Source organism: Erpetoichthys calabaricus, chromosome 9 (genome assembly GCF_900747795.2).
Source record: "Erpetoichthys calabaricus chromosome 9, fErpCal1.3, whole genome shotgun sequence".
NCBI classification, from domain to species: Eukaryota; Metazoa; Chordata; class Cladistia; order Polypteriformes; family Polypteridae; genus Erpetoichthys; species Erpetoichthys calabaricus.
The window spans coordinates 26,214,010-26,233,957 of NC_041402.2; the positions used below are offsets into that span (position 1 = coordinate 26,214,010).

General features: G+C 38.3%; 1 protein-coding gene across 3 annotated transcripts in view; it reads right to left on the reverse strand.

The window, feature by feature from the left end:
• The window catches only part of brinp1 (bone morphogenetic protein/retinoic acid inducible neural-specific 1), a 668,396-nt gene that overhangs the window by 218,706 nt on the left and 429,742 nt on the right, over positions 1 to 19,948 (reverse strand). For 2 of the 3 annotated variants that reach the window (XM_051932394.1, XM_051932395.1), the window contains exon 5: positions 1,051 to 1,098. The exons of the other annotated variant lie outside the window; for it this stretch is intronic. In XM_051932394.1, the coding sequence (XP_051788354.1) occupies positions 1,051 to 1,098 (48 nt within the window). The remainder of the gene's footprint in view (positions 1 to 1,050; positions 1,099 to 19,948) is intronic. 3 annotated transcript variants of the gene reach the window in all.

A 19,948-nucleotide genomic window follows, 5' to 3' on the forward strand; every position in this document is an offset into this window, starting at 1 on the left:
TTCAAATTGCCCATAAATATCAATATGCTCTATAGAATGGAATACATATTCATTTATTCAAAAGATAAATCAAATGCTATTTATTCTTCTACAGTGTTAAAGTTATAATATACCCATCATAAACAATACTAAAACAAAATCCAATAAAATAAATTCAACCATATATTCTGGACAAGTTCCATCCAACTCAGCAGTCAGCTGGTACCAGTGGGGAGTCAGAGGGGTATACCGTAAGAAAGTCCAATCAAAGTGATTTTTCAAATCAAATAAAAACACAGAACTGGCAAATTTATTTTAGAATAATTCTTGATGAATTCTTAAAAATTTGTCTGACTAGATTCTAGCAATTTAAAAGAAAATAGAACATTAGTGTCCAACTAAGTTATAGAAGGTAGATTAAGATTCTTCCAGTCTAACAAAATGACTCTTTGTGCATGCAGTCTAGTGTAGAATATCGCAAAAGATAATTCATAGCAGAATATTACACCATTTGGCACTACTTCAAATCTTGCTCTTAAAGCCTTAAGAGTGATTTGAGATCCAAGACAATTCTAAAGAAAAATGTTTGTCCGAATGGGTTTGGCTGTACAGCATTCATAAAACTAGTGATCTAGTGATGTAGGGATATGATGACATCGCTCACAGGTTAAATCCTGCCCTGGGTATATTTTAGAAAATTCTAGACGACATATATGTGAACGATGAACAATCTGTAGATGAATTACTGCATGCTCGGTACATACTGAAATAAAGAGTAGTTTACAAAGGCGCCGAATTCTGTTAAAAACTCTCTAATTGAAGGCAAAATTGATGCTAGTTATGTCATCTTTATTAATCTAAAACACAGTATATAGTATATCACATTATCATAATATATAGAATAAATTAGACTTCATAGACATTATAATGTAAATATAATGGAATACTTTCAAAGAAACAAGCAGATCTTTTTTAACATGAATTCTATTTTACAAATTGTACAATAACTGCTTTGGTTTGGTTTAGTCCACAAACACACGCAAACTGTAGCTAAATTAAGAGATCACTCACAGCTACTGAAGCCAGGACGAGTAGTAATCTTGGGAGGTTGTGATCATCCTAGCAAAAACAAACAAAAAGATAACTTTCTGTTGAATCGTAATATATTCAATAACCTTACAAATTTTCCATCAACCAACAAGACTGTTTTCCCTTTACACTGCAACAGCAGAAAGTTTTAACTGCTCTAAAAAAAAAAGTTACAATAACGATTGCCATTGTTGCATAGGTTATATATACTCCAGTATCTGTTTGTGCAGATCGTTTTTCACAGCTTTTCAGCATGTGTTGAATAAAATCTCTGCCTAATGGTTAATTAAGTACAGTAGGTGCCTAATAACGATTGCAACTAAGCATATGCCACATGGCCATGAACAAAAGAAACGCAGGCAGAATACAGATAATGATGATGAGGTGACAGCTGTAGTCTGTTCCTGTTATTGTGAATTTCAATTGATTTTTTTTTGTATGTTTTCACTTTTTTAGCTATTCAATAGAAAAGTTTAGTAAAAAAAAGTCCTCAGGCCTTTTGAATTTCATGTCTTTCAATCAAGTTAACATTTGATATCATTAAGATCTTCAGCCAATTGCTAGCATTAAAGAAAATAAACATCCGCCCATATCAGAGAGTCACATTTGTCCACCATCCTTTTTACTAAATGGAATATGCTCAGTACTGGCTCCGTCTGAGATTTAATTAGAAACAATATATACTGTATAATGATGGAAAAAACAAACTCAACTCTCGTTGCTAGACTGAAATGTCAAACTTCAATGTGTAAATAAAGAAATTACAATATATAGGAAAGTAGAATCAGGGTGTTGTACCATGTTAGCCATTATAGGTGTAGTGAGAAGTCAAGCAAAAATGACACTTTTTATTGGTTAACTAAAAAGATTACAATATGCAAGCTTTCGAGGCAACTCAGGCCCCTTCTTCAGGCAACAAAAATTACAAAAGCAAAAATAACATGAAATCAATATCAACTGTGAACAACAGTCACCTTGCAGTCTTTTTGTACCTTGTGTTCGAGTCTCCTGCAGCTAGTGCTGGCATCTTACAAAATGCCACCTGAGGCAAGGTGCATTTTTGATGACCATTCCCACTGCCCCTCACATCATATTCTTAGTAGGCATGAGACTTCTTCTTCTTCTTCTTCCTCTTTGTCTCTTCCCACTACTATGTGGGGTTGATGTACTTTATTAACCTTCTCCAAACAGCTCTGTCCTGACCCTCCTTGCCAGTCAGGCCCCTTTCCTTCAGATCTTCTATTACTTTATCCATCCACCTCCACATTGTCTTCCTCACTTCAACTGTTCTTCCATTCTCATCACTGGTCTTTCCTCATTGCATATCCATATCACTTCAATCCAGTTTCCTGAATTTTTTTAGATACCTCCCCCACTTTTGTTGTACCTCTGATTGTCTTATTTCTTATTCTGTCCTTTTTGGTATCTCCACACATCCATCTGAACATTCGCATTTCTGCCACATCTAACTTCTTCTCCTGTGCTACTTCAATGCCCATGTCTCAGCTCCATACATCATTGCTGATCTTACCACTGTCTTAAAAACCTGACCTTTAACCTTCACCTTAATTCTTCGATTATACAATACTCCTGATACTTTCTTCATACTGTATCATCCATGCTGAACTTTATGGATTATCTGTAGGTCTAATTCTTCATCTTGGGCTACCACTGATCCTAGATATTTAAATCTATATACTCTTCTTAGTAGCTTTCCCTGCAGGCTAACTTTTGAATCCTAACCATCATTAAACTTCATATATTCTGTGTTCTTCCTATTTATCTTCAACCTTCCAAAACCCTTCCCCATTCTTCCAACTTCCTCCCCACTTTCTCATTTCTGGTGCTACAAAACACAATGTCATAAGCAAAAACTATGCACAAGGAGGATTGGTCTTCTATCCCATGACTCAACACATCCATAACCAGATCAAAGAGATAAGGAGTAAAAGAAGACCCCTTGTGCAGACCTACTCTAACTGGGATCTTGTCTGTTACCTCAACATTGCTTTTAACCCGAATCATCACTCTCTCATACTTATCGTGAACAATCCTCTCATATTTCTCTGGTCCTCCTTTCCCTTTCATACAGCTTCAAACCTCTTGATGTGGCACTTTATCATAAGCCTTCTCCAAATCAATAAACACCATATGTCGTTCTTTCTAGTTTTCTTGATGCTTCTCTATGAGCTGTCTCAGTGCAAAGACTCCATCAGTTGTTCCTCTCCTTGGCATAAAACCAAACTTCTACTCCCCCGTGGTGGTCTCTTCACTAACCCTTCCTTCTATAACCTTTTCCTAAATTTTCATTCCGTGTAACATCAGCTTTATCCCTCTATAGTTTCCTGAGTATTGCTCTTCTCATTATAAATGGGCACAATCACATTGTTCCTTCACTCCTCTGGTATTCTCCCCTGTTCATAGATCTTCTGCATTAGATCCCACAATATATTTATTCCCTCTTCTCCTAAACCCTCCCACTCTTCTGCTTGTATTTCATCCTTAGTAGACATGAACCAATGTGCTTAATTCATATAAATATTCCTTAAGATTAACTGTAAAACAATAAAACACAAGATATGCATTATAAAGTTTGCAACTGAATGAGAAACGGACATCTTCCTGCACACTTCTCTAAATATTTTGGCTGTTTCAAACTATCCTGCAAGCTAAAACACACCTGCTCTTTTAACTAAACACGTATGGTGTGAACCTATGAAACTTTTAACAGACATTTTGACTGACACCTTAAACAGATTCCAGAAATTAATTAAAAATGTACAAAATGGCATAGTCACAATAATGTGCTTACATTTTGTTAAAACTCTATAAATACAGTGCTTTCAGTTACTTGATGATTATACTCTTTACATTCACTCCTGCTCCTGGCACACTAAAAAACTGATGCAGAGCATTGATTGGATGGTAATATTACATCCTTTGCATACCCTAGGGAAGACACAGAAATGGGAATTATGGGTAAATGTTTAGAGCTAATCATTATACTTCGATTCCATTGAATTATTCAATTATATTGGGCTATGTAGATTAGCTCAAAGGTCTAAATATAGTTTATATTGGTTACAGTTTGTGCTCTCTGCTGAGGCAGACAAGAATTGGTTGAAAAGGACAAGGAAACGGAGTGGAATTATGAAATGTGGACTAGCGGTTACAGAGGACAGAGCGAGAAGATAAAAATGAGCAAGTACTTGTTGTGGTATAGTTGGTCCACGGTTCCGACAGAATAGCCGTTTTTTCTTAAATCCATTGGCCGTATCAGTCTCTGTGGGCACACTCGCACAGCTGTGGGGAGTTGGTGAGGTAATTGGGGTGAGCCACACCTGCACGTGAAGGTGCGATCTTTCTCAATTGCTTCATCGGCTTCCTGTGGTGTGTGATTGAGATGCTGTGCCCACGGAGGCGTACAAATACAGACCATCACAGGAACAGGAGGAAAAAAATGAGAGAAAGAGAAAGGCATGTAGAGCAAGAGTGTGGCAGTGGGGCAAAGAGAGAAACAATGAGCCAGCCAGTTAGAGAGAGAGAGAGAGAGAGAAGGCAGTGCGGTCAGGGACCCCGCAATGGACCAAGGGATTGGCACTCTAGGGGCGGATTGTACTTACTGATTGTGCTGAGGAGTGGGTGCGATCGAGGTGGCGTCCTCTCCATGTATCTGAGGGACGACTATATGAGCGAGAAGGATGACGAATCTGGCAGACGCTGACGGGGGAAGCCAAGACGGAGGTCGGGATTGCAAGGACTGTGGCTGCTGAAGTCTCCCCAGCTGAACGAGCAATGGGTGAGCTGGAGAAGACTTGGAAAAAGCTGGGCTCAGCTCGATTGACCCAGTGGCTGGTGGTTTTTATTCTCGTCTTTAGCCTTGTTTTATTCACTTGGATTTTTTTTACTGTATTTATGGATTATTTATGTAACTATGAAGCACTGCACTTTCTTTTTGGACACAAATTGTTTTGATTTTTTTTTGTTGTTTAATAAAAGCACTGCCAGATCATCTGGTTACATTATCAATGGTGGCCCATTCAAGAGGCTCCCAAAACTGGAAGAGAGACCATGGAGCTGGACCCGCAATGTCACACTCGTGCCAATACCTAACCCAAAGAATTGTGAGCAAACTCATGCACGAATAAAAGCCAGAATTTCAATAAATTGTGATCATAAGTCTTTTCTTTCGAAAACATGCCTTTTTGATAATACTGCCTGGTTTAAATATCTGCACACTTCCTGGCATCATATAAATGTGACTTCTTGTCTGCACCCTACGCAATCCTGACAACCAAAACTCAAAATGGTGACATGCATACCAAAACAAAGATGGCATCATGGCACACATATCATTGATGACAAATTGACAATTAAAAATGTGATGCATAATGTATTACCTCAATGAAGGAAACTAAATAGACAATGTACCACAAAGTAAACAATTAAATCAACCATCAGAAAAATGTATTGAATGAGAAGCAAATTTAATAAGTGCAGAGTCAACATGAGGAAAAATACCAAAGGAAGGATGCCAAAGGTCTGACAATGTTTCATGAAATAAATACTGCGCGGAGGGGGTGGGCATGTTTCTACACCACTCTAGTGAGCTTAATTTAACTGAAAAGTATATATATACATTTTACCGTGTTATAGATTTCATTTTAAAATGGATAAATTTGCCTTTTCCACACATCAATTTATGTTCAATAACTTACAATTACAAAGTGAAAACATGATTTCAGGAAGGTTTGCAAAATAATTGAAAAATCAAAAACTGAAATATCTCATTTTAGAGGCATGAATAAGAGTAACGGGATAAAACCTCATGCTAAATACATTCGCCATAGTGAACTATGGTATGGGGGTACTTCTCAGTGGCAGTGGTCTGGACAGAGAGACTTGAGGAAAGGATGAATGCAGTCAAATAAAGAGAGGTCAAACCTAAAGAAAACCTATTCCAGAGTGCACACCACCTTAGGTGTGGAACGATGGACCACCTTTCATCATGACAGTGACCAAGGCATACAGCCAAGATAATGCTTAAATGGTTACAGGACAAGTCTGACTGTCCTAAAGTGGCACAGCCAAAGCTCCAACTAAAATTCCATAGACATTTGTCAAGAGTCCCGAAGATGGCAGTTTACAGATGCTTCCCATCCTGTCCAATAGAGCAGGAGAGGATCTGCCAAGAAGAGGGCCCAAATTCAAGTGTGCAAAGCTTGTAAGGACTCATCCAAGAAGCCTCTATGCTGTAATTACTGCCAAAGGCTTCTACAAAGTATCAAATGAAAGGTCTGAGTACTTAACTGAATGAGAGATTTTAGTTTTGGATTTTAACTATATTTGCAAACCTTTCTTAAAACACTTTGTTATTGTGGGTTATTGATTGCTGATTGAGGGACAAAAATGTCAAATGTATCCATTTAAAATTAAATCTAGAACACAGTAAAGTGTAGAAAATGAAGGAATTTGATCGTTTTCTGTATGCATTTCAGGTTGGCTATGAAGTATATTAAAATCCATAGTATGAAGCATGTTTGATAAAGTAGTTTTCTCTTAAAAAACAAAGAGAATTATTTCTGTTGAAAACGTTAAAATTCTTAATGAGGATTCATGATGGCAACACTTTAATGGAAAAAAGCAAACCATTGGTTTTCCTTGATAAGTAACTTCAAAATTGTCAAATTTATTTAGAAGAATGAGGCATAAATAACACAGAGAAAAAAGAAAGCATTTCTATTTAGAAGAGAGCTCTTGTGCTTTCTTCTTTTTTTAAACAAATAAATACACGTCACATTAAAGTATTAAATTAGGGTGAAGTATGATAAACATAAAATGTATCACTGCTTAGTCAGCAAGCCATAATGGCTAAAATCTGCAAATCTACAAAAACGTATCTTTATGTAATAAAGCAGCCCTGACAACATTTTCTTTTGGTAGCTCAAATCTTATTGCTGAAGCTAAAAACTGCGATTTTTACAATTTTGCTATGACGTCACCAATCTTGAACCCACATACACTGAGATTAAGATTATAGTAATCCCAAAAAAATATTTTTGGTTAGTAACTCATTAAAGTTAGATGATTTCATAAAGACATTATGAAAATACAATGCACAAATATAATAGTGAAGTGAAACATCACACACTTTAATATACGAGCCAATGCTTCATGAATGGCCGTATGATATCACAACGACGAGTATACATTTCACGATCTTGGGGTGTCTGAGCACATTTTCATGTTCTTTCATGGTTTTATCTTATTTTTCTTTTTTCAATATCTAATTTTGCATTTTGTCTAGTTTGTTAACCTTTCCATGTTTTGAGTCGAGAAATAATTACCATGGTTAGGATTTTGTTTCTTATTTATTTCATAATTTTTCCTTGGCCATTAAAAACCATTAGAAACCGCTTTTTGGGTATTTTGTAGGTCAAGGAAGATGTGTGTAACACATTCTATTTAACAGATTCTCTTTTCCCTGTTAGTCAATATACTGAAAGTTTAATGTGCTATCAAAGATTAAAATGGCAAATCAAGTAGATATGCAGTACAATACGTACAAGAAAATACAACTAATAATTGTGTCTCTGATGTTTATTATGAAATTATGTTATACATCAAGGAGGACCGCCGAAGCCCTTACCAGGCCAAGATGCCTTGATTTTGGAAGGACCGTGACAGAGAGCTTATTCAGGGCATTACCTCCCCCCGGAACACTAGAAGGCAGCCCCCCTGGCTTGCAGCAGGGTCATGGGCTTGGAGCATGGATGCTCAACCCTGCTGGGGCCCATGGCCACCGCCAAAGGGCACCTGGATGTTTGCTGAACCCTGTTTGGCAGCACTTCCACCACAGTGCTACCGGAAGAAGGTTGTTGGACACCTGCAAGGCATCCGGGTGTCCTATAAAAGGAGCCAACTGCCGCTACTCAGGGAGCCAGAGTCGGGAGGAGGTGGGTGAAGCTTGTGAGGAGAGGTGGAGGAGGAAGTGACCTGAGAGAGAGACAAGAGAAAAGAAGGACTGTGTATTGTGCTTGTACTGTGCTGTGCTGTGGGAAACAAGACAAAAGCATCTCCCCACTGAAATAAGTGTACTGAGTGCTGGACTTGTGTCTCTGCCTATCTGTGTCGGGGTTGAGGTGGCTGGAGTGCCCCCGGTATTCCACAACATCTACCACCTGAGATTCAAGGTGACACAATTCTGCTGGTAATATCAGTAGAATTGTGAGTGTTTTCAGAAAGCCAAACGCTGGTTTGGTTCTGTTGTCATTTTAAGTATTGTCGACAGAAAAGTGTGCATGTAATAATTTTTGTGAAGTAAACACTTTATTAAATTTACTTTTAGAAAAGCATGTGAGATGTTTCCTGCATTTCTGTGATAAAGACAATTTGTTTCTGTCATTTTATTGGTGTGAAGCTATTTTTGTGTCTTCCTGTAATGTCTCTCTTTTTATTTACAGATGGCATCATTTTATGGATTGTTTATTTGTTGCTAAGATTGGACATCTAGAGGTGCATAGCACATGCTGTCAACATCATGATGAGATAAATGTCAGAGCAGTATACTCCCGGGTTGTCCAAGACTGTGGATAAAACAAACCTCTTACCAGATTTTTTTGTGTTTAGTGGTCCCGATTTTGATTTTTGACTCTTGATTTCTTGACAACATTTAGTTAACTTGGTTTTTCTGACAATATTTCACCTCCTGATGCCTTTTTCCTGTTAATCTGCCACAACTTCCTTTTCAACAGAACAGCAACACTCCTACTGTAATGTAAGTAAATATAAAGTATTCCTTGTAGGAAGTTTTAGTACTAGGGTGTTGTACCGTGCTAGCCATTATGAATGTAGTGAAAAGTCAAGCAAAATGACACCTTTTATTGGCTAACTAAAAAGATTACAATATGCAAGCTTTCGAGGCAACTCAGGCCTCTTCTTCAGGCAAGATGTAATCAGGAATTGTAGGAAGTGGAAATGTTAGATTTGAATACACAATGGTAAATTTGAAAATTGAAAGTACAATTTATGAGAAGGATTTAGGATTCGTAGTAGAACCATCACTATCAACTGCCAGGCAGGGTTCAGAAGCCATTAAGAAGCCCCCTGTTAAGAAGGCTAACAGAATTTTAGGTTATATAGCGCCTTGATGTGTCCTGCAGTGGGTTGGCACCCTGCCCAGGACTGGTTCCTGCCTTGTGCCCTGTGTTGGCTGGGATTGGCTCCAGCAGACCCCCGTGACCCTGTGTTCGGATTCAGCAGGTTGGGAAATGGATGGATGGATGGATAGCGCATTGATGTGTAGAGTAAAAGTCCAAGGAGGATCTGCTTAAGCTTGATAATGCACTGGTGAGGCCTCATCTTGAGTTCTGTGTGCAGTTTTGGTCTTCAGACTACAAAAAGGACATAGCAGCACTAGAAAAAGGTCCAAAGAAGAGCTACTAAGTAGATTCCAGTGCTACAAGGGATGAGTTATGTGGAACGATTAAAGCAGCTCATGCTTTTCAGTTAAACAATTTAAGAATTTAAGAGTTGATCGAAATGTTTAACTTTCTGAAAGGAATTAGTACAATGGATTCAGGCTTTTATTTTAAAATGAGTTCCATAAGAACGTGAGAGTAGAGTTGGAACTTGTTAAGGAAAAATTTTACCCATGCACTAGGGACTTTTTCTTCCCACATTGACACCTGGAGTAAGTTACCAACTAATGTGACACAAAGTAGGGCTTTAGGGACCTTCAGAAATCGACTTGATGTTATTTCAGAGGAATTCATTGGATAGGACTGGTGAACTTTGCCAGGCCGAATGGCACGTTTTTGTCTAAATCTTTCTAATGTTCTAATGTTCTAACTGAACAACAGCTTGGTGAAGTGTACTTGTTCCAGAGTTTAGCAGTGTATTTCTTCTTCTGGGTGGTGTTCCTCATAGCCACTAATAGTGATCTATTCTACGTGTTCTTTAATGTAAAAAGCCAAAGAAAGGTCAACATTATCATCTAGTCCTCAGCGTTATTTAAATACATCCCATCCTTGACACAAAGAGGTGCCTAAGCTTGCCCCAAAGTGGCAGTATTACTTTCCAAATAATAATGTGCAAGGTTCCTATCATAGTGTCATATATCAGGTTGAAAGCCGTGCCACTCAACCATTAAGACTGCTAATGAGCCAAAATGAAGGGGAAAGAATTGTCCAGATTTGTCACCATTAATATTGCTGACAGCTTGAAATGAACACATTTAGAAAGACTTGATTTATCAATTGTATTATTAGAAGCAGTAAGAAAAATGTTAAATATCTTTCCATTTGTTTTGTAAACCCAAAATGGCATGTTTACAGTATATTGTGAAATTGCAATTGTATCCATGTAATTTTTGCAAAACAAAATGTGAAAGACAGAGGAAGCATCCTTTCCTTTAACAAAAGAGTAACACTAATACCTATTGCTGTCATTTTCCACCATGAAATAAAAACTGATGAATTTTAGGAAAGAAAAACAAGTTGTTTTTTTTTCTGGCTTGTAGAGGAGACAGCATTTCTTTCAAGAATGTGTTTAAGAAGTAGATGTAATTGCAAATGTTGCACCCACCTGCTGCTTCATATTTTCGTTCACAGACACCTATTTGACATGGGTGGTACAAAAGACAGCAATGAATAAGTAATACTGCTGAGGTTAATAGCTGACATGATTGAAAGGCTGGATACATTCTTGCCTCCCAGGAGTAGGTCTTGTAAAAATATAGCATTGCAGGGACATGTTGTTGGAAGTCACTTTGGCAAACCATTCACTGCAGTAAAAGCCGACTGTGCCTTCATCCACCACCCGCATGCCCTAATGGGGATTTCTTTTTTAAATATAAATGACTACAAACTCTAAATCCCTTAAATAATCATTTTTAACAATTTTATTTTGAATTGACAGGCAGAATTTGCATTTACTGGAACGTTCACATTTTCAAAATGTTTTACTGTGCTTACTCTTAAAATCTTAAATTTATTTATAATGAATCATCTGTCAGGATTATTAAAGCTTTAAGGGTCTTCATTGTCACTGTTGGGCTGGATTTATACTGCAGGATGAAAAATATATTTCTGCTTTTGTCTTCTGAGATCCAATCTTTGACTTGATAATAAAGTAACCGGTCTTATCAAATGATCTTACTATCATACACTAAAGAAGTAATTTATATTAATGTTTTATTTTTTTCTGAGTATCATTTGCTTCTTTGATAGAAACTGCAGACTGTAGAATAAAACAGTACACACGCAGTAAGTATGGTGTGACTATCAATCATTTAATGACTCATTTTGTACTCTGTCAAAAAAATGATGGCTATTTCTCTTTGTGCAAAGTTTCTTTATTTTGGTGAATTCAAATATATCTGGAATTTGTATGTCATTTTGTTTTGCTGCTAACATTCCAATCACATGTCTACTTATCTATAGTAAGCAGAAACGAAAGGCCATCTTAGCAGCATCAGGCTCAAAGAAGCTGCAGCTCTGGGCCACACTGTCCACTGGTCTACTGCACCGATTACTTTTTCATGAAATTCTTTGGAATGTGGGAAGAAATTGCAATACGTTAAAACAACAAGAACATTACAAGAAAGTGTACTTGGCCTGGGTGGTATTCAAACTTTGTTTCCCCTGTTAAAGTTGTGAAAATGATCTGTAAATTCTACTCACCCCACATTATTCTGAAAACACTGCATCAACACATTATTTGATGCTTTACCTTTTGAATTTAATTGTTTTTTTTTTTAGAAAATATACATTCATGCCAAATCTGATTACTGCAACACACTCTAAAAGAGATACGACAGTCAAGTGTTTACCACTGTGTAGCATCAGCTTTTCTTTTCAGCACTTGGTTTACGCAAGTTGGTTAAGTTTAGCAAGCAGAATGTTTCCACGTTCGTCCATTATACAGGTCTTCACCTGGGCAATTGTACAGGGGCCTTCATTGACTTATTTCTCACTTCATAATGTGCCACGCATTCTCAATCAGACACAGAACAGGACTGCGAGCCATACACTTGCACTCTCTGCTTTCATAATTCGGACAGAATCTGATTTGGCAATTTACTGTTGGAAAATGCAAGGGCATTCCTGGAAAAGATGGTTGTCTAGACAGCAGCATGTGTTTCGCCAAAATTTGTACATGTGTTACTGCATTAATGAAGCCCTTACAGATGGGCAAGTTACCTGTACCATGGGCACTGACACATCCCTTTACCTTGACAGATGCTGGCTATTGGACCTGACATTTATAACAGCTTGGATGATCCTTTTCCTCTTCGACTCGATGAGAATTTAGGCAAAATGACACTTTTTATTGGCTTTACATCTTGTCTGAAGAAGAGTCCCGAGTTGCCTCAAAAGCTTGCATATTGTAATCTTTTTAGTTAGCCAATAAAAGATGTCATTCTGCTTGACTTCTCATTGCATCCATAATGGTTAACACAGTACAACACCCTACTCTTTGACTCAGAAAACACAATTGCTGTTTATTCTAAAACTACTTGAAATGTTGACTCGTCAGACCAGAAAACATGGTTTCACTGTGCTACTTTACATTTCAGATGAGACTAAGCCCAGAGAAGTTGGCAGCCCCTCTGGACAGTGTTGATGTATTGCTTCTGCTTTGCATAGTGTGGAGGATTGCCGGCTTTTTACTCTGGCCCTCACCCCCAGGCCGCCAGGAGGAGCTCTCCCAGCAGCGTGGACGTGCCCCGAGTTCCAGCAGGGCCTCGTGGACTATGTAGTTTTTATACACAGCCCTGCTGGATACCTTGGGGGCCAACGGGAGTCGCTGTAGGGGGGCTCGTGGACTCTTATGTGCCCTATAACCCGGGAGTACGTCACGGTCACGTGACAGGAAGGAGCGACGTGCTCCCGGATTGAAGAAAAGGACTGTTTACCCTGACCCGGAAGGAAAAAGGAACTGTGGACTGATTGGACAGAAACACTTCTGGGTCAGGGGATATAAAAGGACGATGGGAAATCCCAGATGTTGAGCTGAGCTGGGTGGAAGGATGGCAACGCGTCTGGGAGTGTGGAGGATTGATTATAGTGTATTGTTTATTAATTTATTAATATTGTGGAGGGTGCTTTGTGCACATTATTGTCTAAATAAAAGTAATATTTGATCTTTTACCTGGTGTCTGACGACTAGTCTGAGGGTTCAAGGGGTCACGGAGACCTTAATCTGTCACAATAGCTACGCCTTAACTTGCATCTGTGGATGGATGCAGCAGCAAATGGTGTTGACCGACAAACATTTACCAAAGTAGCCCATGTCATGATATCCATTAAAAATGCATTATTCCTAGAATAGTTAAATTACGTATATTATACAAAATCCTACCTGAGTATGCTTCAGAAATGAGCAAACAATTGGAAAATGCAGTTTGATGAAGAAAAGTGCAATGTGCTACTTGTTGGAAAAAGTAACATCTCTATATATAAAATCCAACATTTGCCTGTCTGTCTGTCTGTCTGCATGTCTGTATGTCTGTCCGCTTTTCACGAGAGAACTACTTAACAGATTTAGATCAGTTTTTTTTTTTCTAAAATTTGCTTGAACATTCCAGGTTGATTTTGCGATTTCTCTCATTGTGCTAAGTATCATAGTTCGCTTACAGTACCGATTTATTTCTGCAAATCCAAGAGAGATGCAGCGGGGCGAGAAGTTTGCCCTCCTCACTCACACACCAGCCTTGGGGCATTCCTTACCTCTGCTTAGCTAGCAAACGAGAGAACTACTGAACGGATTTAGATTGGGCTTTTTTCTAGAATTCGCTTGAACATTCTGGTTGATTTTGCGACTTCTCTCATTGCGCTTAAAATCATAGTTTGCTTGGAGGAGCGATATATTCATGCTAATCCAAGACAGAGGCTGCGGGCCGAGGGGAGGGGGAAGCATGAAGTCAGGAGTGGAGAGCCAAGCAGGACCCTCCTCACTGTACTGTTTCACTACTAAGCGGGCAGAGCCCCGGGGGATAGCTAGTTAGTTATAAATACAAGATGGGAGGCACTGTCCCAAAGGAACGAACCTCTGAAAAGGATTTTGGGGTTAATTTTGACACAGCATTTTCATCATCTCAACAATGTGCTGAAGCTATTAAAAAGGCAAATAAAAAGTGTTAGGTTATATCGTAAAAACTATATAAATCAATGCACTAATAAGACCACATCTGGAGTATTGTGTACTGTTCTGGTCACCAAAGTACACAAAAGACATAGCAGTACTTGAAGCTGTGCAGAACATCTCAGAACTTAAGGACATGTCCTACTCTGACAAACTCAGAGAATTAAACCAGTTTGTCTTGAGCAGAGAACATTCCTTGGAGAACTAATCCAGGACTTAAAAATTTTCAAAGGCATTGATAAAGTAGATCCAGCAATAGTCAAAAGTGACTAATGTACACAAGGACACCACTGATAGATAAGGGGAAATGGATTTAAGACTAAAGACAGGAAGCACTTCTTCACGCAAAGATTTTGGAATAAACTACCGAGTCATGTAGCTGAAGCAGAAACCTTGACAATGTTTAAGAAAGATCTAGATGAGGTATTGGGACAACAAACAAATAAGCTTGATGGACTGAATGGTCTCCTATCAAGTGTCAAATTTCTTATGCTGTTATGATGGATTATTCATTGGCACTTATGTTGGCAAACTGGTAAGCCTTGAGCCATCCTTGCTCTTGAAGGAATAGGCCATTTTAGGATATGCTATGTGCTACATAATCACGTTACATGATATAACATTATTGCCTTGCATGTTTATCATCACCTCTTTATTTCAACACGTCACATTATTGTTCGCCCTACATCAACCCATCCCAACATTTTAGGCATCAATTTCAGAATAAATGTTCATCTTTGGAAAACAATGCACTTGATTAGGTAAAACATGAAACACCTTGTAACGTGTTGTTTATGTGAATACAAATCAAAGTAAATCTACAAATCACTCCTTTCTGTTTTTATTTGTGTTTGTCACACAGTCCCAAGGTTGTTGGAAATGGTGTTGTATGTTTGTATAAGTTTAAATATTTTGAAATCAATACAGTTAATATCTAAGAGTTTTTGACCACAAGCTGTTGTTTTTTTATACAGGGTGTCCATAAAGTCTGTGTACAATTTAAAATAGTTGTAACTTTGTAAGAATATGTAATAGAAAGAATTTGTAAAAAGGATTAGAAAGTATTCACAGCGCATCACTTTTTCCACATTTTGTTATGTTACAGCCTTATTCCAAAATGGATTAAATTCATTTTTTTCCTCAGAATTCTACACACAACACCCCATAATGACAACGTGAAAAAAGTTTACTTGAGGTTTTTGCAAATTTATTAAAAATAAAAAAACTGAGAAATCCCATGTACATAAGTATTCACAGCCTTTGCTCAATACTTTGTCAATGCACCTTTGGCAGCAATTACAGCCTCAAGTCTTGTTGAATATGATGCCACAAGCTTGGCACACCTATCCTTGGCCAGTTTCGCCCATTGCTCTTTGCAGCACCTCTCAAGCTCCATCAGGTTGGATGGGAAGCGTCGGTGCACAGCCATTTTAAGATCTCTCCAGAGATGTTCAATCGGATTCAAGTCTGGGCTCTGGCTGGGTCACTCAAGGACATTCACAGAGTTGTCCTGAAGCCACTCCTTTGATATCTTGGTTGTGTGCTTAGGGTCGTTGTCCTGCTGAAAGATGAACCGTCGCCCCACTCTGAGGTCAAGAGCGCTCTGGAGCAGGTTTTCATCCAGGATGTCTCTGTACATTGCTGCAGTCATCTTTCCCTTTATCCTGACTAGTCTCCCAGTCCCTGCCGCTGAAAAACATCCCCACAGCATGATGCTGCTACCACCATGCTTCATTGTAGGGATGGTGCCAGGTTTCCTCTAAACGTGATGCCTGGCATTCACACCAAAGAGTTCAATCTTTGTCTCATCAGACCAGAGAATTTTCTTTCTCAAGGTCTGAGAGTCCTTCAGGTGCCTTTTGGCAAACTCCAGGCGAGCTGCCATGTGCCTTTTACTAAGGAGTGGCTTCCGTCTGGCCACTCTACCATACAGGCCTGATTGGTGGATTGCTGCAGAGATGGTTGTCATTCTGGAAGGTTCTCCTCTCTCCACAGAGGACCTCTGGAGCTCTGACAGAGTGACCATCGGGTTTTTGGTCACTTCCCTGACTAAGGCCCTTCTCCCTTGATTGCTCTGTTTAGATGGCCGTCCAGCTCTAGGAAGAGTCCTGGTGGTTTCGAACTTCTTCCACTTACGGATGATGGAGGCCACTGTGCTCATTGGGACCTTCAAAGCAGCAGAAATTTTTCTGTAACCTTCCCCGGATTTGTGCCTTGAGACATTCCTGTCTTGGAGGTCTACAGACAATTCCTTTGACTTCATGCTTGGTTTGTGCTCTGACATGAACTGTCAACTGTGGGACCTTATATAGACAGGTGTGTGCCTTTCCAAATCATGTCCAACCAACTGAATTTACCACAGGTGGACTCCAATGAAGCTGCAGAAACATCTCAAGGATGATCAGGGGAAACAGGATGCACCTGAGCTCAATTTCGAGTTTCACGGCAAAGGCTGTGAATACTTATGTACATGTGCTTTCTCAATTTTTCTATTTTTAATAAATTTGCAAAAACCTCAAGTAAACTTTTTTCACGTTGTCATTATGGGGTGTTGTGTGTAGAATTCTGAGGAAAAAAATGAATTTAATCCATTTTGAAATAAGGCTGTAACAAAACAAAATGTGGAAAAAGTGATACGCTGTGAATACTTTCCAGATGCACTGTATCTAGTTTTTTTTTTTTGTCGTTAGAAGTTTTATTTTTGTCATATTTGGGAAACTGAAAACCCACATGAGTCTGTTGAACATGAAAGAGATTCTCCCAAAGTTAATGTGTGGTGTGCTTTGGGAAAAAATCAAGTTATAGGGCCATTCTTTTTTGAATGGCGTGTTGCTAATGGTGATAGCTATTTAGAAACGCTGCAAAATTAATTTATTCATCAACTTGAACAATTAGGACTGATAGAGAATACAAGGTTTCAACAAGATGGTGTTCCTTGTCACTTTGCTTTGCATGTTAGACAATTTCCACATGAGAAATTCCTTAAAAGATAGATTGGAAGAGGTGGACCATTTTCTTGGCCTCCACGTTTGCCAGATTTGACTCCATTGGATTTCTTTTTATGGGGACATGTGAAAACTAATGTTTATTCAACCAAACCTCGATCTTTAGAAGACTTGCAAGCTAAGATAACTGCTGGTGTTACTGAAAATCAGCTTGAAAATGAGAACTACAGAATCATATTACCCTTTGTATTAGTAATGATGGTGGACATGTTGAAAATTAACAAGAACAATAAAAATGTAAGTGTTTCTTCTTTCTAATTCTCTTTACAGATTCTTTCTATCACATATACTTACAAAGTTAAAACTATTTTAAATTGCACACGGACTTTATGGACACCCTGTATACAGTACAAAAGGCAAATGACCTCTAAGCATTCAGATCATCCCGTCCTGAATTAAAACAATGCCCTATTGTGTTTAGATTGCTTGTTTGCAAATTTGCTGACTCTCGGTTAAACTCAGCAGTAATTCCAGGCACATTTCTATTAGCATAACTCTTTGCATTTTTGTGCTATTCGTGGATATTTAGAGTAACAAGTAATTTCTTTCTCAGACAGCTGACTTACAGATCTCTCCTCTGCTGTGTCAGAACTTGTTTTCACTGTGCCACATAAGCACGTTCAACTGATGATATTTGCAGTAATTATGCATTCTGGCAGACTTCATTTAAATTTACCACTGGGGAAGTGGCGTCTGAAGTCATTTTAGTACGGAATAAATGGATAAATTGCCTCTCCTCCTGCAGCATATATTGAAACATTAAAGCGTAAAATTAAAGGCACATTTAGAAACTATTCTTATTTCATTAAATTAGATTTTCGGTAATAGTATGATTGATTCAGATGCGGTTAATGCTTTGTTTAAATCAAAGCGAGCCTGTAAGCATTTGCACACTGCAAACTGCTTGTCTGAGGCCAAGACTGAAAGCAGGTGTCCTATCTGAGAAGACAGACTATTTCTTAGTTATTATTTTTTCATCCAAGGAATTCTACTGCATTTCTGCCATGAAAATGAAATTAATATCATCTGCCAAAAACAGAATACATTAACAAATTTCACTTACTGCAAACTAAATATCTTATTTAATTATTATAATGATAGAAAATTCCTACAATATTTATTTTGTTTAGATAATAAACATTAAGGTAAATACATCATTTCAGACGTGCAGTCACAAATAAATGTTTTCCTTCTATCGTAATGTACACTTGTGTTTTTTTTTTTCAGACGAGGTAGTCTTTTACTTGTAATTTAGTCACTGCTTTCAGGATAAACGTAGCATTGCATTTATTTTGAGAATGTAACAAATCTTGGCATTGAAAGCATCTTTGAAGTTTTACAATACATAAATATAAGGAGTTCTTAACGCTGCGGTGGGAGAGATAAAATGTAAATGATATTCCACTGAGTAGGTTTCTTTGCGGTTTCTTACCCACGTATTAACCCTCACTTTCTGTCACCCCACATCTTCTGCTTCTCTCCTTAACCATTTGCATTGCGGAAAATTGACTTTGTCAAAGAAAAGCTAGCGACCACCTTAGAACACATAGGTTTGAGATATAGAGATAAAAGAGATACTATCAATTTTTACTATACAATACAATTTACAATACATTTTATTTTTGTATAGCCTAAAATCACACAAGGAGTGCTACAATGGACTTTAACAGGCCCTACCTTTTGACAGCCCCCCAAGCTTGACTCTCAAAAAAACTCCCAAAAAAAAAAATTTGCAGGGAAAACAAAAATGGAAGAAACTTTGGGAAAGGCAGTTCAAAAAGAGACCCCTTTCCAGGTAAATTGGGTGTACGGAGGGTGTCAAAAAAAGGAGGTAAATACAATACAATACACAGAACAGAACACAAGTAATCCTCAATACAATGCAATAGTACAATAGTAATATTACAAGTACAGAGCAAAATGCAAGAGTAGATGATATCACATAATATGATTCAGATTTGTTTACAGTCCTTGAGACTTCGGCCATCAAACTGCCTTCCCCTTACTGACCATTCCACAGCTGAATCAGTGGTGGGATGGCTAATATGATGAGAAGACCCTTCTACCCAATGATTCCAGTGCTACTCCATTAGAGATGATACTATACAATAGATAATAGATACTATATTATAGATGAGGGCAGCACGGTGACACAGCGATAGTGCTGCTCCTTGTAATAAGAAGACCAGGGTTAGCTTCCTGGGTTTTCCCTGCATGGAGGTTGCATGTTCTCTCCGTGTCTGTGTGGGTTTCCTCCGGGTGCTCTGGTGTCCTCCCACAGTCCAAAGACATGCAGGTTAGGTACATTGGCGATCCTAAATTACCCCTAGTGTGTGTGTGGGTGTGTGGGTGCCCTGTGATGGACTGACACCCTGTCCGGGGTTTGTTCCTGCCTTGCACCCTATGCTAGCTGAAATAGGCTCCAGCAGACCCCCATGACCCTGTTCAGGACAAAGCAGGTTAGAAAATGACTGACTGACTGGTAATTATTAATGGTAGAAATTATTTCAATTCATCTACATAAAATACTTAATGTTACCTTTTCTTGCTTGGAATATGCCTACTTCAATATATAAAATATTGCCTATCCAAAATAATTTAGCATTTGAAATAAGTTAACACGTCTTCAGCCATTTAATTGGGCATGCATGAATTTATCCACAAACCTCGAGCCTCTGCCAGTCTGGGCTTTCTGAATGTTTGCATATTTTTGACATTGAATGTTATTA